Source organism: Danio rerio, chromosome 2 (genome assembly GCF_049306965.1).
Source record: "Danio rerio strain Tuebingen ecotype United States chromosome 2, GRCz12tu, whole genome shotgun sequence".
Classification (NCBI taxonomy): Eukaryota; Metazoa; Chordata; class Actinopteri; order Cypriniformes; family Danionidae; genus Danio; species Danio rerio.
The window spans coordinates 47,180,747-47,207,635 of record NC_133177.1 but is presented as its reverse complement, the minus strand read 5'-3'; the positions used below and the strand labels follow the sequence as shown (position 1 = coordinate 47,207,635).

The 26,889-nt window shown below is 34.9% G+C and overlaps 3 protein-coding genes across 29 annotated transcripts in view; all 3 read left to right on the top strand.

Moving 5' to 3' along the window:
• cadm3 (cell adhesion molecule 3) overlaps positions 1 to 5,315 on the top strand; it is a 139,778-nt gene extending 134,463 nt beyond the window's left edge. For 3 of the 7 annotated variants that reach the window (XR_012389365.1, XR_012389364.1, XR_012389363.1), the window contains 2 exons: positions 164 to 2,392; positions 2,593 to 5,315. Coding sequence is in view for 4 of the 7 variants with exons in the window: in XM_073921121.1 (XP_073777222.1) it covers positions 164 to 282 (119 nt within the window). In the remaining 3 variants the exon portion in view is untranslated. Of the gene's footprint in view, positions 1 to 163 lie in introns of all 7 variants that reach the window. The other 4 variants (XM_073921121.1, XM_073921117.1, NM_001045246.2 and 1 more) reach the window with 2 other exon arrangements.
• The window catches only part of zeb1a (zinc finger E-box binding homeobox 1a), a 368,188-nt gene that overhangs the window by 124,493 nt on the left and 216,806 nt on the right, over positions 1 to 26,889 (top strand). The gene's annotated exons all lie outside the window — the stretch shown is intronic.
• The window catches only part of kirrel1b (kirre like nephrin family adhesion molecule 1b), a 77,257-nt gene continuing 60,999 nt past the window's right edge, over positions 10,632 to 26,889 (top strand). For 12 of the 21 annotated variants that reach the window (XM_068222736.2, XM_005171361.6, XM_009298765.5 and 9 more), the window contains exon 1: positions 10,632 to 10,944. In XM_068222736.2, coding sequence (XP_068078837.1) covers positions 10,884 to 10,944 — 61 coding nt within the window. In that variant the 5' untranslated portion in view covers positions 10,632 to 10,883. Of the gene's footprint in view, positions 10,945 to 16,518; positions 16,591 to 26,889 lie in introns of those variants that run through there. The other 9 variants (XM_073911286.1, XM_073911249.1, XM_073911261.1 and 6 more) reach the window with 2 other exon arrangements.

Sequence of the window (26,889 nt, the reverse complement as noted above, 5' to 3'; positions counted from 1 at the left end):
TCCAGTGTCGTGTTCATTTTTATGATTATGTTTAGTTATGTTGCACCGTGGTCCTCCAAAATTATGATCCACTCCGCTCACACATGCAGCAGAATGACAATAAAGCTTGACATGACCTAAAAGGTTGAATGTTTCAGTCTCTCTCTATCTGTCTCTCTCTCAGGTACGTACCTGACTCATGAGGCAAAGGGATCAGACGATGCTCCGGATGCAGACACGGCCATCATTAACGCTGAGGGAGGCCACTCCGGGGTGGATGACAAGAAAGAGTACTTCATCTAGAGATCCATCCCTCCGTACCCTCTTCCTTCACACGCTTCAGTTCACTCAGCCTGACGGGGAAATAAACGGGGATGGCAAACGAGAGAGCAAATATGTGAGGAAAAAATAAAAAACAAACAAAAAAAAAAAGTGTTGACCTGCTGGGACTGAAGGACCTCTAATAAGCTTCGACACACAGGACAGGGAAGTGAGAGTTACGCACTGGCGCGTGGGCTCATTTTCACACACACGTACACACACACATTTCTTCATTACCATAATGAGCAAACACACCCGACGTGACGTAAACAATAAAAAGAGATACATCAAGGCAATATGACAGTGAACACACTTCCCTCGTCTCCCATGATTCCTTTCTAGCGGTCCAGATGTGCGCGCTGAAGTGCACATGCATGAACTTTCAGGACACACACGGTCTGATCCCAAACCCATTGAAAGACACCGACGCATAACAGGCACGCATGCAAAACACACACTGAACTAAAAGCATCTTAAACGTTAGACTAAATTGAATTTAGACCCTGCAATATCACTGACAGACACAAACACACACACACGCATTTACATCACATCAGTGTTACACACACACTCATTTACATCACATTAGTGTTACACACACACACACACACACAATAACCAGGTGAAAACAGCAGCCCCTGCAATCATTGTGTGGGACCCCTGATATAAATTTATAAATACAGTACATATATACGATTATATAGCATCATTTTTACTCAGTGTGCTGTAAATATATCCTCCATCTCTCTCTTTCTCTCTCTCTCTCTCTCTCTCTCTCTGTCTGTCTCTCTAACCCTCACTGTCTGATATTGCAGTATATACTCTCTGAGCCTGCCTGGTTTTCTTACATGCGTGGAAATGCTGAGTTGATTAAAAAAATATCTGGACTATAGGAAAAAAAAATACATGGTGTTATGAAAACTTCAGTAATATTTGTATGAATTGCGTTCTCTTCGAGTTTGATTTCTGGTGTTTACTGTTGGTGCAACAGTCTAGTGTCATTTCATCAACCCGGGAAGATTATTAATGTTATGTTTTTTTTTTATTATGAGGTCATCAATCTGAATGCATTTCATTGATTGTGATGCTGACGTGTCATTGTATCAGGCCCAGTGATCGGCTCACTCACGCCACCTTCAGGAATGAATCTACTCTAAAAAAGCAGGGTAATGCAAACTACTGCTCTCTTTCTCTCTCTGTCTCTCTATTTCTCTCTGATCGATCAAATACTTGCTCTGTTCCTATCCACAACTCTATTCTTTTCCTCATTTTTACAGCCATAAAAATACATTATTTACAAACATTATAATGATTTTTGGAGGGAGTTTCAGGGTATAAGCCTGGTTTAAACTTCCGCGTTGAGTGATTGGTGTGACCCACTGCGCATACCTTGCACGTAGTCGTGCATTTATACTTCTGCTTGCTGTTGAGTTTCTTTATTGGTTTTTTTGTTTTTTTCTGAATGCTATCTTAATGCACAAGAAGCTAAAACGTGCTCATTCAGAGGTGGGAACCGGCGGATGTGCAACAACTTTAATCATAAAGTAAACAGAAAACAAAACTTTCCATCCAGAGCTCTTTTACGGGACTCGACACTTGTAAACACTCGCTCCAACAGGTTCGCGCGGCTCTCGGTCCTGCCCACACTCATCAGCGCTACCAAGCTGACCAATCACAGAGCTTGCGCTATGTGTCGTTGCAAAGTTTTTTTTTTGTTTTTTTTATTGAACAGTAAATTATTACAGCATAATGAAACATTACGAACTGTAGAAAGAACATAGAGGATGCCAGGGGGTTAAAACAGTTTAGAAAAAAAATACAATAAGTCAAACAAGAAATACATATAAAGTAAAGCTTAAAATAAAAATACAGTATTAAAAGTTTAAGTAATTCAAAATGTAGTAATGTTACAGGGGAATTTTAAATAGGGCATGACAAGATAAAGTTTTTCTAGCCTTAGTGTTTCCTAAACCAGAAAGTGTCTCAAAGTATTGTTTAATTTTTTTATGGATACCTTAAAAAGTGGTTTAATATTGGAGAATTTGCTTTTATGTATGTAATATTTAGCAAGTAAAAGTAAAAGATTTATAAAGTAGAACGTTTTCTCGGTACTATTGTCTGGATCAATAAAACCAAATAACACATTTCCCCAAAACAAAGAAAAATTTGAATATCTAAACTATAATTACAAATTTGCAAAAGTTACATATAAATAAATACATATAAATATTTTGGTGTAGGAACAGTGCCATTGCAAAGTGTAGTTACATTTTTTTGAGAGGTGCGCGTCAGCCACAGCCGTGGCGAGGGCTATGCGTCCATGCGTAGGTTGCACCGGAGCATATGTGTGCGCTTGACGCAGAAGTATAAATCAGCCTTTAGTCGTCTAATAACTGATTAATTTATGTAATTAAGTAAATTTTAAACCCTAAACAGTAAATAAGCCATTCAAGTGTTGACTTTCTGTGGTGCTGTCAAAATATTTCTCTGTTTTTAAAGCATCTTGAAAACCTGATATTTAAATTATATTTGATCAATGGCGTGCAGTTTGATTCAGTTCACCTGTGCATAAATTACACACTTTACTTTTTACGTTGTGCTTAAGTTACAATAAGTTTTGCTGTAATTACAGAAATAGGCCAGTTATTTATTTACAATTTTAAAAATATTTTACAATACCTGTATTACTATTTTAGGGAAACACGGTGGCTCAGAGGTTAGCACTATTGCCTCACTGCAAGAAAACTGCTGGTTTGAGTCCTGCTGGGCCAGTTGGTGTTTCTGTGTGGAGTTTGCATGTTCTTCCCGTGTTCGTGTGGGTTTCCTCCGGGTGCTCCGGTTTCCCACAGTCCAAAGACATGCGCTATGGGCGAACCGAAAAAGCTAAATTGACCCTAGTGTAGGTGTGTGAATAAATGTATGTGTGTTTCCCAGTACTGGGTTGCAGCTGGAAGGGCATTCACTGCATAAAACATATGCTGGATAAGTTGGCGGTTCATTCCGCTGTGGCGACCTCTGATAAATAAGGGACTAAGCTGAAAGAAAATGAAGTAATGAATGATTAAAATCCATTTTCCTATGTGAATGTGAATCAACGATAAATAAGGCATTCATGTGTGGATTTTGTGGTGCTGTCAAAATATTTCTGTTTGTTCAAGCATCTTGAACACCTGATATTTCATTTTGACCAATGACGTGCAGTTTGATTAATCTGTGCATAAATTAAAAACTTGAATCTTAAATTATTGCTGAATTTTTTCTTTGTGCTTGAGTTTTACTGTAATTACAGAAAGTGGCCAGTTGTTTATTTAAAAATTTTTTTATATATTTTACAATATTACTAATTTAGTTGTGTTTGAAATGCAGCCTGAATGACTCCACTTTGCACAGTAGCGTCAAACATTTTACTGTCCCAAACATGGACAATTGCTTAAGTTAATTCTAAATCACTGCAGCTAAACAAATGGACATTTTGGTACCACTTGTTCACTGAAAAAATGATTAATTGGATTTGCTAAAGTGGCGACACGGTAGCTCAGTGGTTAGCACTGTTTCCACATATCAAGAAGGTCGCTGGTTCGAGTCCTGGCTGGGCCAGTTGGTGTTTCTGTGTGGAGTTTGCATGTTCTCCCCGTGTTGGCGTGGGTTTCCTATAGTGCTTCGGTTTCCCCCACAGTCCAAAGACATGCACTATAGGTTAATTGAATAAATGATGAGTGTATGGGTGTTTCCAAGTATTTGGTTGCAGCTGGAAGGGCATCTGCTGCGTAAAACAAATTCCGGTTAAGTTGGTGGTTCATTCCGCTGTGGCGATCCCTGATGAATAAAGGGACTAAGCTGAAGGAAAATAAATGAATAAATGGCTATACTAATTTTTTAAGGTAACTGGTGGCAAACACTTTATATTGGCTGAATTCAAACAAATTAAGTTGAACATTACTAAATTTAATTTGTTTGTTTAAATTCAGCCCCTGTAAATTGTTTGCAACCACTTACTTTAAAATAAATCCAATGAATATTTTTTCCAGTGTAATTTGGCCTCTATAAAAGGAAGGAATCCGGCATTAAATTACATCTGCCATATGAATGGGACCTAATATTTAGGCTTATTTTCGTTCACGCAGGATGACAGGATCATTTATTTAACTGGTATGTAGGTCACAACCAACCGGCAACTAACCAATTACAACCAAAACCCGTCCTCTACCTTCACACTCCCTCCACACCTCATTAATGCAGACCACGAGCTGCTGATGTAACCATTTACAGTTGACCGTCACCAGATGGCGACATTGCATAAAATTCCTACATATCTCTCTCTCTCTCTCTCTCTCTCTCTCTCTCTCTCTCTCTCTCTCTCTCTCTCTCTCTCTCTCAAGCAGTAGAACTTCCAGTTAGTGATCAATCAGCTCAGTGCTTACTTTTTAAGTTATGTTGTTTACTTTTACTCTGCTGTAGATGTGCATATACTGTTGTTTGTAATTTTTTGTTCCATCTTTTTTTTAAATCTTTTTTTATTATTATTATGATGACTAAATGTCGTAGGCTGGAAGGTGTAGTTGCTAGTTTCCATGACTTTTGTTTCATCATTGGATAATCAATGATTTCACGTGATTAGTGTTGCCTTGAACAGTCTACACACTCGAGTGAACACAGATGCATTTACTGCGTGTCTGTTTTCCACACACACTGGCCCACTGAAACAGATGCAGGAACGCTCAAAAGTATTTTTATGTTCTGTTCATGGAGTTTTTGTTAGATTTTTTTCCTTTTTTTTTTTTTTTTGAATGATAAGTCTTCCTTTTGAATAAATATTCATATCATGTGGAGCTATTCTGTCATGTATGTTGATTTGTATTATGGCCGATGATGTCATCTGAACGGGACTAAACTCTGAGATCATCATCATTGTGGGCTCCGTTTGTTTGATGGTCTGTTTAGACAGTATTTGCTTTTTGTTACAAAAAGAAATCCCTTGTTAACTTCAAAATAAATATACATTTGGGTTAACCTCATTTCAGTGGCTATTATTTTTATTATTATTAATTTAAATATACAGTTAAAATCAGAATTATTAAACCTCCTTTGATTTTTTCTTTTCTTTTTTTAACTATTCCCCAAATCACATTTAACAGATCAAGGACATTTTCACAGTATGTCTGATAATATTTTTTCTTCTGGAGTAAGTCTTGTTTGTTTTATTTTGGCGAGAATAAAGGCAATTTTTTGTTTTTTATAACCATTTTAAGGTCAATATTATTAGCCCTTTTAGGCTGTATTTATTCCTGATATTTACTAGATATATTGGTAACACTTTATAATAACTACACACTATTTCAAAATCATTTATTAAGCATTGGCAAATGGTGAAATCATTATCTGTTAAACATTAACTCTACATTAATAAGCATTTGTAAGCAGTTTATAACTGCAGCTACAAACTCTCTATTCTTGACTCACAAACATTTAAAATGTGCTTAATAATTGTACTTTCACACTTAGTTAATGATTTATTTTTCATTAAGTATTGCATTATTTACAAACCATTTGTATTAAAGAGTTGAGGGTTTTTTAGGATCCTATAGATTGAGTAAGTAAATGATTCATAAACTATTGAAATCAACGCTTATGTCTTATTATTCAGGCATATATTAATGTTAACTTAGTATATTAATAAATGCTTTATTAACTCCACTTCATCTAGTTTTGTGACCTAATCTAAAGTGAGGACTATTTATGCTTTATAAATCACTCATAAATGAAAAATAAAGGCTCAGTAAAATTCTAAACAGGAAAAAACACATTATTCAATCCTATTCATTTAAAGATGCACAAATGAAACTGTACTTCAAATGAAAAATAAATCTTTGCAACCTGATCTAAAATAAAATCACAGTAGAGTTTAAACATTGCATCTTATTATATTGTTACTTATTATATTGTTGTTGTTGTTTTATCCAGTTTTATGTCAGATGTCCTTTTATTTGGCATATTTTGCACTTTACAGTAGTTTTACTTTTTAGAAAAGATTTCAAAGATTATTGTTCATTTGATTCTGAGCCTTTATTAGTCATTTATAATGGATTTATAAAGCATGAATAGTTCTCACTTTAGATTAGGTCACAAAACTGCATGAAGTTGAGTTAATAAAGCATTTATTAACCTATTAGTTAACTATTACTATATGCCTGAGTAATAACATATATAAATGTTGACTTCAATAGTTTAATAATCATTTACTAACTGATTCTAAATCATCCTAAAAACCCTCAACTACTCTTAAATACAACTAGTTTGTAAATAATACAATACTTAATTTAGTAATGAAAAATAAATCATTAACTAAGTATGAAAATACAATTATTAAACACAAAAGCGCTTTTATGTCCAGAATACAACATTTGTAGCTGCAGTTATAAACTACTTACTAACGTTTATTAATGTAGAGTTAATGCTTAACAAATAATGAATTCACTAGATGCTAATGCTTAGTAAATGATTCACAGTGTGTAGTTATTATAAAGTGTTACCGATATATCTGGTTTATTTACTGTCATCATGGCAAAGATGAAATAAATCAGTTATTAGAAATGAGTTATTAAAACTATTGTTTAGAAATGTGCTGAAAAAAATTTCTTTCCGTTAAACAGACATTGGGGGGAAAAATAAACAAAGGGGATTTAATAATTCAGGGGATTTAATAATTCTGACTTCAACTATCAGAAAATGTCGGTGGCTTAACTATTTTATACTAATACTTTGTAATGACATGACATTTTGGAAAATTCCCTCAGGTACTGCTAATGGGTTTGAGGTTTAGTTTATTTAAGGACTAAGGGTTAGATGTGAGAGGGTTACAGTTAAAGTTAACTATGTGAATTACAAATGTTAATTAAATGCAAGAGGGGCGTCATGGTGGCACAGTAGGTGGCACGATAGCCTCACAGCAATAAGGTCGCTGGTTTGAGCCCTGGCTGGGTCATTTCTGTGTGGAGTTTGCATGAATATCATCCGGGTGCTCAGGTTTCCCTCAGTCCAAAGACATGTGCTATAGGTGAATTGAACACTACTATTGACCTAAACTAGTGTGTGTGAATGCAAGAGTATGTGGGTGTTTCCCAGTGTTGGGTTGCAGCTGGAAAGGCATGCGCTGCATAAAACATACGCTGGATAAGTTGGTGGTTCATTTCACTGTGGCGATCCCTGATTATTAAAGTGACTAAGCCGAAAATAAAATGAATGAATGGATTAAATGGAAGTGCACCAACATATTTACAGTGCACCGACATCTGCATGCAAGTGTGTTGTATCAGATGGTTAAGCACATATAAGGTCATCTGGTGTAAGGAGTCTTTAATTGCACTGTAAATCGAGATGCTGCCTTAAAGAATTCAATCAATTTAACTTTAGACAATTTAACTAATATTAAATTAAACTGACGTCAGTTCAAATATATAGTTGCATGACAAAAATCAGTTAAAACATGGTTAACATACTCAAATAACACCAGGACCTGTGTTGTCATGACTGTTCAGGCCCGTCGCCAGGGGGTGTTCGGGTAGTTCGGAAGACCCACCCCTCACTGACAATGGGCAAGAATGTATCCCATACATGAGCTCATTTGTTCTTATTTGATTGCTATGCTATAATAAATAGTGAAAATATCCCATTGAAAAAGACAAAGCAGAATCCTCTGTTGGCTGTTATGACTTCAGCTAATCAGTTTTGGCCAATGCAAACAATCATTTTTCTTGGGTCCAGCTGTGCAAGAAAACATACAATCTGACATAAGTAAAGTCATCTTTTTCTAACATATTATTTTTAGATAAAGAAAGCATTTTACAAGAGACTTTTATTTTAAATCTTGGACCACAAAAAGTGATCATTAAGATGTAAAGCACCGAAAGCAGCCCATATTACAATTAAATTCAATACTAATTTGGCTAATGTTGTTATCCACAATTTTACAAATGTACTTTTTTCAAGAAAGGCTACAAAAATTGTGAAGCTCTACATTATTGTTATTATTAAGATTTTTTATTTATTTTTTTTATTCGAAAGGCCAAATTCTGACTGAGGAAAGTTAAATTTTGTTCTTTACCTAATAAATGACAATAGGCTACAGTTTTTTAATTAAAAATTTTTAATTAGATTTTTATTTAAACTAGATTGCAATTGTTTTCTAAAGATATATGATGTAATAAATTTGTATTCGCCACTAGCTTGCTTGGTTTGGGACTAGTGGAGCTGCGCATCGATGGATTTGCTGTTCAGTGTATGGACTCTCAGCAGTGAATATTAAACCACACTGAACTAACCTGAACTGAAACTCCATAGAAAACTCTATAAAAGCAATAGAAATAAAGATGAATTGTTGAATATTTTAAAAATAAGTATTTATTCATATTTCTTTATTCTTAAACTTTATTCTTTTATTCTTTAGCAAATATTTTGGTTACACTACAATAGTTTATTAGTTAATGTTAATTAATGCATTTACTAACATGAACAAACAATGAACAATACATTTACTACAGTATTTATTCATGTTAGTAAACATTAGTTAATGAAAATACAGTTGTTCATTGTTAGTTCATGTTAACTCACGGTGCATTAACTAATGTTAACAAGCATAGACTTGGATGTTAATAATGATTAGTGAATGTTTAATTATGATTAATAAATGCTGTACAAGTGTTGTTCATGATTAGTTCATGTTAGTAAATGCATTAACTAATGAACCTTATTGTAAAGTGTTACCGATATTTTTGATACTAGAGACTAAGCTGAAGGAAAATGACTGAATGAATGAATAAATAGATGGATGGATGGATTGATGGATGGATGGATGGAGAAAGGAAGGAAGGAATGATTGAACTAACTAACAAACTTGTTTATTTATCTATTTATTTATTTATTGATGTTTTGGCACATTTTACCATACGATAAGCTAATGCAGAATAGTACTTAAAATGTTACTAAAATGCACCATTTAAATCTTATAATTAAATAGAAAATGAGGCTAATAACGGCAAAAAGGTCCACTTTTTGAGAAAAAAGTAACCACCTTTCACCTGCTAAATGACAAAATGTAAATGTATTATTATTATTATTATGTTTTAATTATTTTTTACTAATGGCCTTTTAGCAATACTTCTGACTGAGGACAGTTAAATGTGCTGGAAAGTTTGTTATTTGCCTAATAAATAACAATAGGCTACAATTTTTAATTTAAAACTTTAGCAATATCCTATTTTTTTCTAATGATATATGCTGTAATAAATATTTAAAACAAGTTTTTCTTCACATTTCTTTACTTTAAATCTAGAGGAAATATTTTGACATATCAAAAAGAGCATCTGACAAGCTAATTCAGCTAAAAAATGGTGCTTAAAAAGGTCACTAAAATGGGCGAATAACTGCAAAAAGGGATTTTTAAGAAAAAATAACCACCCATTTTACTAAGCTGGCTTTGGGCCTGTATATAGTTTGTTTTCATTGTGCATTGAAGAATTAATCAATATATTTTTTTAAGTAAAAAAGTTGTTTTGAAAATAACTTTTCATAAGTAGGCTACATATATTTCTAAATGTAAATAGAACATAAAAAAGCTGTTGTATATTTTCTTCTACGGCTATTGGACAAGTTATCACAATGATTGTTAGTAAACGGCCAAAATATAAAGCACAAGATAAAAAAGAACATTTTTCCACAACCTTTCAGTATTTTAAATACATGTAACATAATTAGCTATATAAAACAAAAAAAACTGAATCTACAAATCTAGAACAAAAATACTAGGTATTTCCATAAAACATACATGTAAACACTTGTGACAACTTGCCCCATTTTGCCATGTGAAAATGAAATTTGCCACGAGAGCACAGCAGCCTTTTAGTAGCGTAAAACCTCCAGTCATACTAAGGTGGTTTTGTCAAATTTCATTGCTTACAATTAGCCTTAAAATTTTCAAATAAGAAGGGAAAAACAACTGTGGAGGACTGAACCCTTTGTACTAACTCGCCCCTGTGAGTCGTGACAGCTAGCCCAGGTGTCCCCTATAGCTGTGTATGTAGATTAACGGGGTTTTCCAATCTCACTGCTGCTTTTGGAAAAATTTTAGTGGTCTGCTCCAAGGATGAACAGCTGGTTTTAAAAGGTAAAACAAATGACTTTTATAACCGCTCCGCAAGTGTTTGTGTATGATCCGCCGAGCTGTGACATTGAACAGCGTGTAAGGACGACAAACGCAATGAGAGAGAGAGAGAGAGAGAGAGAGAGAGAGAGAGAGAGAGAGAGAGAGAGAGAGAGAGAGAGAGCTCCACCGGCGCAGTACCGAGCGAGTCCTCCGGTGATCTCCGAGCGCTGCGTCTCTCCTCAACAATCAAAAACTGAGATTTGCTGAAAGAAAGAGGTTTTTCCAGCGGCGCGTCCACACTGCTGAGAGGAGAACAGAAACGAGCGCTGAATGAACGCAGACCGCGAGGACGCGCGCGACATTATCAGCACCGGTTCGCGGGGTTTCAGAGTCCGGCGTAAAGAAGATGAATTGACGGTGTGTTTTCTGAGTGACAGAGGTGGAGATGGGCTTCAGCATGACCTGCCTCTGGATTGTAACTCTGGCCATCATCAGCGTTCACAGAGGTAAGACTCGAGCTGCCTTCACGAGCCACCGAATGTGTCCGTTTCTCCCTGTCACACGCGCGCGCACAGCTCAAGGTGTTTTAACTTTGTTACTATGGTAACGCTATAGGTTAAATAGCTCTTTGTTGTGTGATGCCGTGTCGTGTTTTTTAAACAGTGTCACCCACTCGTGACCCTATCTGTGAGAGTGTATATTTGTATGAATTGACAAGAAAACGTGTTTTAGAAGATTCCTTAATTTTATGTTGTCAGTATATTTAATGTTTTATCAACGTTGTCATTGCCATCACATTCTTTAGGGTCGTTTTCTTATACCGCCGTGTAATTCAGGCTCGCGTGCCTCCGTGTTTCTCGCGTGCGCGTGACTGTGCGGTAGAAAAACGCGTTTATCCGCGGGACGCATGCATCACCGGTGACGGCGAGAATTGACTGTGAAAAAAGGTAGAAAGAAGGAAAGATGGAAAGAAAGAAAGCACGGCTCATGCGTGTATTTGAGCTGCTGTGGATGAGTAGATGAGGGTCCGCGGACGAACGTGACTGTAGTGTAAAGTGTAGCAGTGAATGTGAAGTGAAGTGAATATGAATGAAAGGTGGGCTCCGCTTTGCCGCCAATAGTGCCTGCCAAAAAAACGTACGATGCTTTTGTTTAATATAGCTATGAGCAGTGTCATAAACACAGTTTAATAATTTGGTATTACAGACATATAACATTTTCATCACATACAGAAGGCTGATAGGGTAAGCAATTGTATAGATATGTAAAGTTACAGGTAGCAGGTATATAGCGTTAATGAAAATCCTTGTCCTACATCAGAAAATATGAAATATGCTTTATATCATTATTTATTACAATTAATGCCAATTTCTGCAAACATTATGTCAACATGTCGCCTTCTATCAGAACAACAATGGCATACAGAGAAAGACATAGATTATGGGCGTCTCTAAAGAATAAAGCTAATTTTACACACATATACTGCACAGTATAATATAGGCTATATAGTATATCATTTGGCAATATATAACAAAAAATATTACGTTTTTACATTCGGTAATAAGGTAACTAGCTATAGTATTTTATATATGTAAATTTTCTCCGTTATGGGTTGCAGATGGAAGGGGAAAACATATGCTGAATAAGTTGGCGATTCATTCCGCTGTGGCAACCTCAGATTAATAAACGCACAAAGCTGAAAAGAAAAGAATGAATGTATTTGTGTAAAGTTACAGTTTACAGGTGTTTACTATAGCATTTTACAGTTATATATTTGTGTGTCAATGTATATTACAAATTAATATCAGTGTACTATATCAGGAAATTGGAATATTGTGAAAATAATAATGTTAATGCTAAAATAATAATCAACCATTCTTTCATTTTCCTTCGGCTTAGTTCCTTATTTATCAGGGGTTGCCACAGCGGAATAAACCACTAACTATTGAAGCATATGTTTTTATGCAGCGGCTTCCAGCGCTAACCCAGTCCTGGGAAATTAAATAACAATGTTATATATTATATAAGATTTTACAACAGTTAAATATTATAAATTAAATGATAATTTCTAAAAAAAAAAAAAAAATCAAATTCAGAGTATTATGAATTAAAATAAGGATTTTTGATCATTATCAGTCATTATTTTATTACAAATTTATTCAAAATGGATTATTTTAATCTTATATTTATTATAATATTATAATATATATACACACACACCCTCACATATTAAGTATAAAACAGGCATGCATTATAATTTAATTAACAATTAATTTTATTTATTAAAAAGAAAGAAAAAAGATTTTAAAATTCTCACTACACTTTTCATTAAAATTGATACAGCTTCTCATTAATATAAATATTGGTAAACACCTTTAAAATAGGAAATAAAATAAATAAAATAAATAATATATTGTAAAATAAGTATTATCCTGTTTAGTCTTTGTAAGCTTTATATCATTATGTATTACATTTAAAGCCAATTTCAGTACACATTATGTCAGCATGTCACCTTCTGTCTGAACAGAACAAGACATGATTTTTGAAATTGCTATTAGACATAGATCAGCAGCGTCCCCGGGGGCCCCAAAGTATAAAGAAAGCTAATATAACCTCAACAGAACATTAAAGATAATAACATTTCATGCTTTTTTATTTCATCCAGTGTGTCTGCAAATATCTGTAGGTGTGCAGGATCAGAGACTGTGTTCTCTCAGATCTGAGTCTTGTTAGCAGATTTCCATGTGAAGATGGTGATACAGAGAAAGAGAGACAGAAGTGATGAAAGAAAGAGATTGAGGGAGGCGAGACCTGTTTGCAGAAAGTGTCAGCAACTTTCTCTGATGGAGGGATTCAGAGAAAAAGAGAGAGAGGGGAGAGGGTGATGGATTGATTGAGAGTGAGAGCGGCGAGTGACACAGACATGTTGTGATGGAGGGATAGTGTGATGGAGAGATAAGGAGACAGGCCCGACTCAATCTGTCAGGGGAAGGAATGCAAAGGGAGGGAAGGAAAAGACTGAGGGAGGACAGACAAGAAAATGATGTTATTTTTTAATTAGTCTGCAGTATTATCGTTTAACATTCCTGGGGTGATCTCGGGAGCTCTTGTGTAAACGTGTAGTGACCACATGACCACACTGAACTGAAGAAAAATGCTGACTGCTTTTTTAAACATTACTGTTATTTAATGTGTTTTTATTACTTATGTCAAATCATTCATTAAATTATTCGTGAATCCACACACAATACTTGTGTTTAACCATCAATGGAATGACCATTTTTTGTAAATTATTTTAGCTTTAGTTTGTATTTCAAATCTAGAAACAAAGTATTTAAAGTTTATTACAAAATATGCAAATCATCTATCTATCTATCTATCTATCTATCTATCTATCTATCTATCTATCTATCTATCTATCTATCTGTCTGTCTGTCTGTCTGTCTGTCTGTCTGTCTGTCTGTCTGTCTGTCTGTCTGTCTGTCTGTCTGTCTGTCTGTCTGTCTGTGTCTTTTCTTTCTATCCATCCATCCATCCATCCATCCATCCATCCATCCATCCATCCATACGTCAATCAATCTATATCTATCTGTCCGACTGTCTGTATGTCTCGGTCTGTCCGTCCGTCCGTCCGTCCGTCCAACTATTTATCTATCTATCTATCTATCTATCTATCTATCTATCTATCTATCTATCTATCTATCTATCTATCTATCTATCTATCTATCTATCTATCTATCTATCTATCTATCTGTCTGTCTGTCTGTCTGTCTGTCTGTCTGTCTGTCTGTCTGTCTGTCTGTCTGTCTGTCTGTCTGTCTGTGTCTGTCTTTCTATCCATCCATCCATCCATCCATCCATCCATCCATCCATCCATCCATCCATCCATCCATACGTCAATCAATCTATATCTATCTGTCCGACTGTCTGTATGTCTCGGTCTGTCCGTCCGTCCGTCCATCCGTCCAACTATTTATCTATCTATCTATCTATCTATCTATCTATCTATCTATCTATCTATCTATCTATCTATCTATCTATCTATCTATCTATCTATCTATCTATCTATCTATCTATCTATCTATCTATCTATCTATCCATCCATCCATCCATCCATCCATCCATCCATCCATCCATCCATCCATCCATCCATCCATCCATCCATCCATCCATCCATCCATCCATCCATCCATCCATCCATCCATCCATCCATCTATCTATCTATCTATCTATCTATCTATCTATCTTTCTGATTGTCTGTCTGTCTGTATGTCCGTCCGTCCGTATGTCCGTCCATCCATCAATAAATCTATCTATATTTATCTGTCCGTCCATTCGTCCGTCCATCTGTCCGTCCGCCCGCCCATGGTTCGAGTCCAGGCTGGGCTAGTTGGTATTTCTGTGTGGTGTTTGCATGTTCTCCCCATGTTGGCATGGGTTTTCTTCCAGGTCCTCCAGTTTCCCCCGCAATCCAAAGACATGCGCTATAATTAAATTAGGTTAGCAAAATGGGCTGTAGTGTATGATTGTGTGTGTGAATGTGAGAGTGTATGGGTGTTTTCCAGTACTGGGTTGTGGCTGGTAGGGCATCTGCTGCATAAAACATATGCTGGAATAGTTGGCGGTTCATTCTGCTGTGTTGACCCCTGATTAATAAGGGACTAAACCGAAGCAAAATGAACTACAAGTAAAGAACAATACAAAATATACCAAAGCAAAGACACTCCTAAAATTTACAAAACTTTTCAGGTTTGTTCTGTATCTAACAGTAGCTTTCTGTCACATAAAATGTAAAAAGTAATTAAATACTGTATAACACGCCATACTGTACATAATCTTCACTGTATAGATTAAGCAAAGGTTAACCTTTATTAAAGTACAGTAGCTTATACACAGTGGCTATTCAGTCAAAAGCAGAGTTTGATTAATAGACCCTTTTCTCATTTCCGGGATTCTCAGTAGCAGAAGGCGTCAGAGTTAGGTAAACTTAGAGTTTAATATTAGAAAATCTTTTTTTTTACAGTCCTATTTGATAAAACAATAAAAGAAAAACTCCACGATGGTGTGATCAAGACTTTCAGAAAAAGGAAAAAATTATGTGAGACTGATGACGGCAGCCAGAGGAGAGAATAACATCAAATTTACTCTCAGCCCCATAGACGCTTCATTAGAAACACCTCGCATAAGCGGTAATTTGCTTTTTTTTATTTTGCCGCAAAGATGATATAATACATTCATAAATGTATAGAAATGTTCATACGTCTAGTGAAAAGGGTCCATATTAAAAACACTGACAGCAGGAATAAGATGTTTTACTATAAGACACAGAACAGATGCAGCGCAATGAGTAAGTTACAAGACAACACAATTTCCCAAATGTTTACAAATGTGTTTATGTTAATGCCCTGTATTTGATATTCATCTGCAATATTTGCTTATAAGAAAATCATTAAATTAAATCAGTAAAAAAATAAGCTGAAGTAATTTAAACAGATGACTTTAAATATTAATAATATAAAGCTATATGCAATTAATGATTAACACTATATGCTATTAACGATTAATTGCTATATGCGATTAACTTATAACGGGTCTGTCTTCAAAGGTTTATCAGTTATTGGTAAAAATCATTTTTCTTATGGTAAAAATTAAGTGAATTAACCATTGTTCTTTACTGTGCACGTGTATATGTTGATTCCAGAATTTAGTACATTTTTTATCCTCAAAATAAGTTTTTTTTTTTCAAAAACAAAAACTTTAACGAAAAGGTTTTGAATATTTAATATAAGTTAATATTAGTATTATAATATAAGTTAAAGACTCCAACTACACCTATTTTTAACTTTCTCTGCCTCCTGAATCTCATATTCAGCTTTAATTATCATGAAATAATTAAGTCTAATTTTCATAAAGTAATTAAGTCTAATCTATTCTGTGTTTGTTTACTATACTAGGTTAAATACACTTTTGCATGAAAATTCTGCAATATTTATATTATGAAAAAATATTTTTTTTGTCTTTGTTCTGGTCAACTCTGTTATATATTGGTTATAAAAAGGCATGGCAATTTATAAAGCATTGACAGAAAAAAGCATGTGACTTGCTCTAAGTGATGTCACTTCCTCTGGCAGGAAACTCTGGAAGACATTAAGGCATGTTGTTTCTTCTTCTCTAATTCATTTAAGACAAACCAGTAGTAGATTAATTATTTGTCAACACTGTTGGTATTCCAGTGAATCTTTTAATCACTTTATAAATAGAATAATATGATGAAATGTTTTCTCAGGCATGCATTTGAGGTTAGCATCTTGAGCTAAATCACAAAATGGTGTAAAATGTCAACTGTTATTGTCAACTCTGTTTGTCGTTTTAAAGTTGAACAATTAGTTAAACAACTAAAAAGTAACAGAATCAGGTTTTCCTATTACATTTAAGAAATGTTGCATACTTTGAAATTAAAAATGGACTCAGTTTACTGTAAAGTATACTGTTGTTGGATGTCATACCAGCTTAAGGAAAATGCAGAAATGCTTAAATTGTATAAAGTTCTTTTCTTTGTGAAAAAGTTATCAGTTTAATTTGCTGTTTAATTGGCAAATGAATGAATAAATGAACCGGCTATCTTTTATTTAGTTTTTTCATCTTAAAAAAAACTTTCTGACCCCTCCTGTGGAAGTGCAAGCAGTCCCCTGCTACATTAGCCCATATGTTTTGGTGATGTCCCAGATTATCTGTATTTTGGCCAAAACATGTTTTATTTTACTCCAGAATATTTTGCAAAGATGTTTGTGAAACTTCTTTAACTGCTGTCTTTGGTATTGTATATGAAAATAACAATTTGTCAAAAAGTGAATTGGACTGCATTGCCTTCAATATTCCTTTGGCATGACGCTTGATTTTAATCAATTGGAAACAATCATTTCCCTCTTCTTTTAGTGGGACAATGATGTGTTGCATTTCCTAAGTTGGAAAAATAAGACTTAATTTAAATGGTTCCAAATCCAAGTTCACTGCCATGTGGTGTCTTTTCATAAATTACGTCCAAAGCCATATGAAATTGTAGGTGGACAAAATGATGCTGTCAAGTTTTGCCTGTATTCTACTCATAGATATTTACATTAGATGTTGCCTGTGATGTTGTTGTCTATTGGAAAGAAAGTGTCAATAGAGCTGCCATTTTAGTACAGGGTTAGCACTCTTAGTGCAGTGGAGGACTTTGATATATACGCATATATATACATCTATCCATGATCGGGAGTTTTCCCGGTTGTCAGTATGCAGATATTTGTTTAAATTACAAAAATTCTAATTTTTTAAATCCATTTTCTACATTGATGGATAAGTGACCGCACGGGCATTGCTAACAGAGTTTGTGTTTCTGTGCATGGAAATGTATTATCCTCCCTCCCTGTTAATTTTGATCTCATCCATGTACTGAAACACAGCCCCTCTCCTGCTTTCATTTCTAATTCTAACTGAGGGAGCGATTCGCTTGTGAATAGATCTCCGTTATGAACAATTCATTTGAACTGATATCCCTGCGTCTCAATGTGCATTTTTAGCTTTCTGATCTGAAGGTTAATAACATTTTTAGTATTCAATAATTTAGGGTGAACAGTAGGCATGGGACGATATCTGTTTTCAAGGTATACCGCAGTTTGAAAAAGTCAATAAAAATTTATACGACGATCATGCTTTTTTGTTACTTTTTTAACTAAACTATCCTCTTGTGACATATCTTTAAAGCGATTATGTGCAGATTGTATCCACTCCTCCTTATAAGACTGTTCTCTAAATCTATCTGATAAACTTTGTGCTTGCTGTTTAAAATTTTCATCTCTACTGCAGATCCGACGAATACGACTAAATTGAGATATAGGTAACGAACATTTTAATGGTACTGGATGTTAACCGCATGGCTGCCATTTTCAAAACCAAACCATAAATAAATAAAGTTACAAACAAATGACCACCTGTCAATCACTGTTTTTCTGCGGGACTCTGGCATGAATTGGCATTGATCTGTGTCATTCTAATGACTTTTCCCACAGCTGGTGGAGGGGACGACAGTTTGGTTTGAGTCCACTATAGTGAATAATACATTTTCATTGTTTTTACTTCAAAATTCTCACGGCGTGCACAGATTTAGGACACATTTATGCAGAATGCATCTTTGCACCTAAAAATGCCAAACGCAGCACTCAGGAACAGATTAAAACAGTTGTTATGTGAACTTGCTGAAGAAAAAAAAAACCTGCAATGCTTGCCCCGCCTTTGTGCTTTTCTTACTGGCTCACTGCTCTAGAACTGAACGCGAGTGATTGGTTAATATCAGCTGTCAATCACTCAGTCAATGCCTCCTGCCTTCAGATGACAGGAGCTACAGCTGCGAAAATGTGAAATGCTGAAGATGAGAGAATTAAATTAACACTAACAGATTTACCTAAAGTTACTAATAATGGCACATCTTACTAGTGATCATGTGCTGAATGTTAATCCACCATTTACACTTTTCCAAGAGTGGATAAAAGACTTCCAGTGTTTCAGGTCTGCTATGAAAATGACTAAAGCCATCCACTGTAAAGTCTGTGGGACAGGGTTTGCAGGTAACAGCATTTGCCAATGAATCTACACATTTTAAGCGTGAGAGGTGCTGTATAATCCTTCATTTAATCCTCACAATGCTTTCAGTCAAGTGCAAGTGTTAGCTATATGTAACATTTAACACAGCTCATGAACAGACCGTTATTGCTATTAGGATGACATGCAAATAATAAGTTATATATCAATATAAATGTGGGCTTGAGGCGATGGATTTTTATTTAGGACAATAGTATCTCCAGCAGAAAAGATATCCAAAGATGCCATTTTAAATTGTAAAAAAAAAATCTGTTCTTGAAACTGATGAAGACAGCAGAAGTCAATAATTAATTTGAATTATTCAGCCTGACATGTTCACTATTCTGAAATATTTTAAATGTTTCTCAAAATAAAATATATTGTGTTCAAAGGGGAAAAAACATTTTTACCCGGACACATAAAAAGAATAAATTTTAGTAGTAATCACAATACCGTTAAACTGTGATATATTTATCCAAGGTTATCATAGCGTCAGAATCTTATACTGACCGGCCCATGCTTAGTGAACAGTACCGCACATTGAGGTGCAGGCACTGTTATGTTATCAGGCACCTTTAAACGTTGTTTCAAAATTAGTAGCCGTTACTTCACTTAGCTGACTATAATACAAGTTTCTGGCACCACAACGTCTTGTGATTTTTCATTTACACTGTTTGCAGATTTTATTCAACAAAACTAGCATAAGCCTAGAATTTAGTGGTAGTTGGCACTACTTTGCCCTATGGTCAGCGCAGTAAGTGACTGTATTATCATCAGTAATGTTATTTGTATAGCACAAAATTTCGTAACATAGAAAAACGTAAAAAAAAAAAAAAAAAGCTAAATCTTGTCTATGAAATATGCTTTATGCTTTGTTTTATTTTTTTGCTCATTACTACACCTGTATGCAGCGCAAAAGTCCAGCATCTTCAGATTGACTTTAGTCTTAATTAGTACGGTTGAATGACTTTTGTCCTGGGAGCACTGTACAAATGTGGCAGCGGTATAGATTCAGTGTCCGTATGCGATTTAATAAAAAAAAAAATCTTCTTTGTTTTAGGCATGGGATGATAACCATTTTCAAGGGTTTCAAGATTTTAAACCCGTCAAATTTTTTTTTGTAATACACTTCCTAAGGTATGTTTAAGTTTTTTTTATTTATTATTATTTATTTTTTATTTATTATTTCATTTGAAACAAATGAAGACAACAGAAGTCAATAATTCATTTAGCATGACATGTTTACTGTTCCAAAATATTTTAAATGTTTCTCAAAATAAAATATATTATAGTCAAAAGAGAATTTTTGTTGTTGTTTTTTTACACAGACATTTAAAAAGAATATATTTAAGAGCAGTTATCACAATACTGTGAAACCGTGATATTTTTATCAAATGTTATGATAACGTCAGATTCTTATACCGGCCCATGTTTTTTTTGTTTATGTGTACACAATGGTAAAGCAGTGTGTTTATATGTATGTTGTGTTGTTAGTATATATATATATATATATATATATATATATATATATATATATATATATGTATATATATATATATATATATATATATATATATATATATATATATATATATATATATATATATATATATATACACACACACACAGTTGAAGTCAGAATATTAGCCACTCTTTGAATTTTTTTTTCCTTTTAAAATATTCCCCAAATGATGTTTAACAGAGCAAGGACATATTCACAGTATGTCTGATAATATTTCTTCTTCTGGAGAAAGGCTTATTTGTTTTATTTAGGCTACAGTAAAAGAAGTTTACATTTAAAAAAAAAAAAAAAACATTTTAGGGACACAATTATTAGCCCCTTTAAGCAATTTTTTTCGATAGTCTACAGAACAAACCACCGTCATACAATAACTTACTAATTTAAGTTAAGTTGACCTAATTAACCTAGTTAAGTCTTTTAATGTCACTTTAAGCTTTATAGAAGTGTCTTGAAAAATATCTAGTAAAAGATTATTTACTGTCATCATGGCAACGATGTTCATAAATGTTCATAATATATATATATATATATATATATATATATATATATATATATATATATATATATATATATATATATATGTGTGTGTGTGTGTGTGTGTGTGTGTGTGTATATGTATATATATATATATATATATATATATATATATATATATATATATATATATATATATATATATATATATATATATATATATATAATCTTATGAACATTTAGAAAATGCGCAAAATTAGCCAGTTACTGATTAGCCAGTACTCATAAAGCCAGTACTGAAAATTAGGCAGTACTGATAATGGTTATGTTAGTCTGCATGTATAACTTTGTACATGTGCAGCTTTATTTCTCATTCATGCTCCAGTCTAATGAAGACCCGAATGAAAGCTGCAGATGAACATTTACTTACTGACTGCGCGCCTGTGAAAGAAACACTGAAGCATTGCGCTTGATATTTTTAGATACACTAGTCTGTTTAATTACTTGTGGATCTGGTGGGCATTACATGTAGTTGGCAGGTGGACCAAACAGCATTAGCAGTGTTTTCTTATAACAACCGATGGAACGTCGCCTGCATTTCTATTTCTACGGACTTGATTGCTTTGCATAGCATATTATCATTGGTGCACCGTGTTTCCTGACACACTTGCAATAGTTATTTATGTAGAGTCGTTTGTGTGTGGACCAACTTGAAGATGCATGCATCTAATAGAAGACCAGACAGTCGTTTATTTCAGCGCGGAGATGATCATCAGGAAATTTCTTTATAGCAGAAGCGGCTTCTTGTGTAGAAGGAAGATCAGTCCCAGATCTGTCTGGGCGAGAGATCTCTCCTGTGGGTTACTGGTAGGCAGCAGTAATTTTGTTAGATGAATAACTGGGGCACAGGTGTGAAGACATACGTGCACGAGACTTTGTGGATGCAGGAGCAGACTGTGAATACAGGTGTACATGCAGAGGCACTCATCTACACACATTTGTCCACCTATTTTTAAACCGTAACCATGTGAACATCAGGTTATGGTATCTCTCTCTCTCTCTTTGTGTGTGTGTGTGTATGTGGAAGGCACACATATAGATATATAGTGATTGCACAAATTTTTATGTGGTTTCTTATGGAATAACTTGTTTGAATTTAGCTTTTTATGTTTTATATTTGTATTTAGAATGATTTGTGTTAATTTATGGGTTTATTTTAGTGGTACATTGTTCCTATAACTTAAACCAGTGTTGGTAAAAAAGTAATAAATTACAATTCAGTTACTTTCTTATTTTTTTTTTAAAGTAGCTACAGTAAGTGTGTTACTTACAGTAGTTACTTTTTAAATAAAGTAATGGGAAAGTGTGTGTTATGTTATTTTTACATTTGTTTTTTTTAATGAGGTAGCACAGTGGCTCAGTGGTTAGCACTGTCACCTCACAGCAAAAAGGTCGCTGGTTCAAGTCCTATTTGCATTTTGTTCTTCCCGTGTTGGCGTGGGTTTCCTCCGGGTGCTCCACTTTCCCCCACAGTCCCGAGACATGCGCTATAGGTGAACTGGATGAACTGGGCTTGGCCGTAGTGTACAGTATGAGTGCGTGTGTAAATGTGAGAGCGTATGGTTGGTTTCTAGTACTGGGTTGCAACTAGAAGGGCATTCACTACATAAAACGTATGCCGGAATAGTTGGTGGTTTATTCCGCTATGGAGGCCCCTGGTAATCAGGGACCAAGACGAAGGAAAATGCCAAAATGAAAGAATTAATGTTTTTTAATGAGTAAGATAGTCTTAAAATTGTAATATATGTTTTTCAAACATTTACTTCCAAGATGCCAGAGAAAATCTTCTCTCTTTTTCATCTAGTTTAACTTGATGGAATAATAGAAATAAAACTTAAACTGAAATGAAAATGAATAAAAGAATACAGAGAAAAGGCTGTGACTAATAAAACTGTGGAAAAAATGCAAAATAAAGCTAAAATGTACTTAAAAAAATATATGAATTTAACTCTTGCAACAAAGTTTAATTTGTTAACAAGTCAAGAAATGAAGTTTAATAAACTAATGCCGTGGTCACACTAGAGTTTGAGCATACACAAATCTATCGTACGGCGCTGCGAAAAAGGTGTGGTTTAAACAAGATTATTAGATATTTTAAAAAGTGAGCGATTGGTTCATGTTTTAAATTTCTGTCCAGAAAGGTCATGTTTTGATCTTCGATTGATCTCACGCAGTCATGTGATGCGATTTCGCAGGTCAGAGTTCACCCAGCTTGAACTTTGCAATGCAGCGAACTGCGAAACTTGCCACATGAGCTTGCATTTCCGGTCTGACGCATTCATGTCCGTATGAATAGAAGTCTATAGGGTGAAAGGTCCAGTGACTGCACTGTGATTTCAAGAGGAGCAAGCAATATGATTGATTGCAGCTGGTCTCGCATCAATAATCATTGCTAGTCCAATCAGATATCATTGCTAGACCAATCAGATGAATAGAACTAACAATGAAGAATACTTCTACAGCACGACGAATACATTATTAAAATCCAGAGTTGTATTTGTTACCTTTAGTTTTTGCTCTGTGAACTGACATTAATTTAAAATTTTACTTAATATTATTCAGTTATTTTCAAGTGAAAATAAAAGAAACACTTTAAATTAGAGTAGCAGAATATAAATGCTTTGGCAAGTCTAAGTTACTGTGTCTGCAAGTCTAAGTTTTATTTATTTATTTGTATTTTTTTAATTTTTGAATGACAATTTTATTTTTGCTAAATGCTGTAAAATGTTTGTATTTCTGATTTATGTATATACTGTATACGTGTGTGTGTGCATATAGTTTTAACCCACACACACAAGCACACGCTTTTTAGTCGCATTTATAATAATTAGACCAAAAGGTGAGGCTTGCTAGACCAAATTTATTCAAAAAATATTCACCGGAGTGAACGGAGTGACAGCTTGCCCCAGTTTATCTTATATAAAAAATTACCCCAGTACAATGGAAAGACCCATGTGTGCTTGAGTTGGATGTTGAATTGCAGCCCTAGAGCCTGTGATTTCAGTGTCTGCCTTCAGCCTTCAGAGTCCCGACACTAGCTTTTAACAGCTAATTGGCCATAATTGATATAATAGATGTGCATGAACTTAATTGGAAAACGAATGAAAACATTGCTTGTGCTAAATCTGAGAGATCAATCAATATCCACTGGTCTCTCTTACTCTCTCTCTCTCTCTCTGAATATTTCTATGGGGTGTTGTGTGTAGTATTTTGATGATGTCATCAGTGATGCCTTGATGTTGAGGATTTTGGCAATATAATAATTTATAGGGGGTGGCACGGTAGTGGGTAGCAATGTCGCCTCACAGCAAGAAGGTCACTGGTTCAAGCCTTGGGTGGGTAAGTTGGCATTTCTGTGTGGAGTTTGCATGTCCTTTCCGTGTTCAAATCAGTTTTCTTCAGGTGCTCTGAATCTGAATGAATAAATGAATGAATAACTTATGGGCTGAAAATGAAAATAATTACTCAAAAGAGGTCAATTCTAGAGGTTTTTAATAACTGATATAGGTTGACTATTTCTGAAAAAAGCTTTGCTTTTGCTGTGTACGTTTTGTATTTCCAGCAAAGTTAAAACTTTTGTGTTAGCTAAAGAAATTACACATAGGTGCATAGAGGGCAAAAATGACCCAGTTGAAGAAACATCATAAAAGTGTCATATTTAAATGTTTTTACACATTTACTAACAAAGATTTATTGAACAGAAACAGGAAAAAACAATTAAAATACTTTTTTTTATGTACTGTGTGTAAATCAAACTCTGATGCCTTTACCAACACATCCACATGATTATAGTGATATAATGTAATTTATTTTACCTGCAACATATATATATATATATATATATATATATATATATATATATATATATATATATATATATATATATATATATATATACAGTATTGGCTTAACTAGGTTAATTAGGTTAATTAGGCAAGTCATTAGACAACAGTGGCTTGTTTTGTAACCAATTTAAAAAATAGTTTTAATGTCTTTCAGTGGTAACGTCTTTTTCCTGAAGGTCCTGAGTGTACTGTAACTTTTTCTTGTACCTGGTGCAAAACTGATTTATGAAAGGAAATTAAGGTGAAATAAAATAATGTCAATAAAAAAACACATATTGGCCATTAAAAATAAACACATTTTAGCATTCACACAGCCAAAATAATCATTCATTCATTCATTTTCTTGTCGGCTTAGTCCCTTTATTAATCCGGGGTCGCCACAGTGGAATGAACCGCCAACTTATCCAGCAAGTTTTTACGCAGCGGATGCCCTTCCAGCCGCAACACATCTTTGGGAAACATCCACGCACACATTCACACACTCATACACTACGGACAATTTAGCCAACCCAATTCACCTATACCACATGTCTTTGGACTGTGGGGGAAACTGGAGCACCCGGAGGAAACCCACGCGAAGGCAGGGAGAACATGCAAACTCCACACAGAAACGACAACTAAGCTGAGGTTCGAACCAGCGACCCAGCGACCTTCTTGCTGTCAGGCGACAGCATTACCTACTGCTCCACTGCCTCGCCCGCCAAAATAATCACATACATTTAAATAAAAAATGTCTATTAGGATGCATAAGTTTATAAAGACTTCTTTAATTTACGACCATGTGGAAGAAATAACCGCCCATTTATTTATTTATTCGTTAAATTGTTTGGAATAATTTTTTTCTAATTGACAAAATAAGCAGCTTCAACTTTAATTTGAAAGGACAGTAAAGGTTACAGACAGGAAAGTTTTGGGAGCAGCAAGAGGGGAAGGATCGGCAAAGGACCTTGAGCCAGCAATCGAACTCGGGTTGCCGGGAGCACCATAGTACTATATATCAGCACCCTTAAGCGCTAGGCTATTGGCACCGACAACATTGTTCATTGTTAACATATAAACATATGTTTTACGCAGTGGATGCCCTTCCAGCTGCAACCCAGTACGGGGAAACCCATACACTGTCACAATCACACACACCCAAACACTACGGCCAGTTTAGTTCATCCAATTCACCTAAAGCACATGGACTGTGGGGGAAACCAGAGCACCTGGAGGAAACCCACGCGAACATAGGTAGAACATGCAAACTCCACACAGAAATGCCAACTGGCCAAACCGGGACTCAAACAAGAGACATTTCTGCTGTGAGGTGACAGTGCTAACCACTAAGCCACCATGCTGTCACCCTTATCCATTAAACTCAAAAAACCTGAAACAGCACAAAAATTGCAACACACATATTTCTCTTAGTGTATCTGTGTATTATTGATTTTGCAATGAAAAAAGTGAATGCCTGTGTGCGAGCACTGCAGAGAGAGAGGCACGAAGAGGGAAATATGTTTTTTTTTTTTTGCGGCGTCTCTCTCTTTTTAAATAAATCTGTTACTATAGCAGCGCTGGAAGCAGAGGCAGAGCGGGAGGGAGAGAAAGAGACCTGGTAACCATAGCAGCTCACAAAGAGACTGGCAGAAACGCACAGAAATATATGTGCTGTTATAGGCTGGAGGGAGAGGACGGGAAGAAAGAGAGCGAACGAGGTGAGAAGCATCTCGGGGAGGGACAACAGCTAAATGGACATAACAAAACACCTCAGCCAATCAGGAACTGACCCTCGTCACTGCCGCCCAATCAGAAAGCGGCTACAACACAAAGCACCTTTCATGTACAAGACTGCGGGCCGTAGTAAAACATGACAAGCGGAGAATGAATGTACACTGGGTGATGCAGAAAACAGCAATGCTCACCAAAAATGAATGAAGTAGTAATTCAGA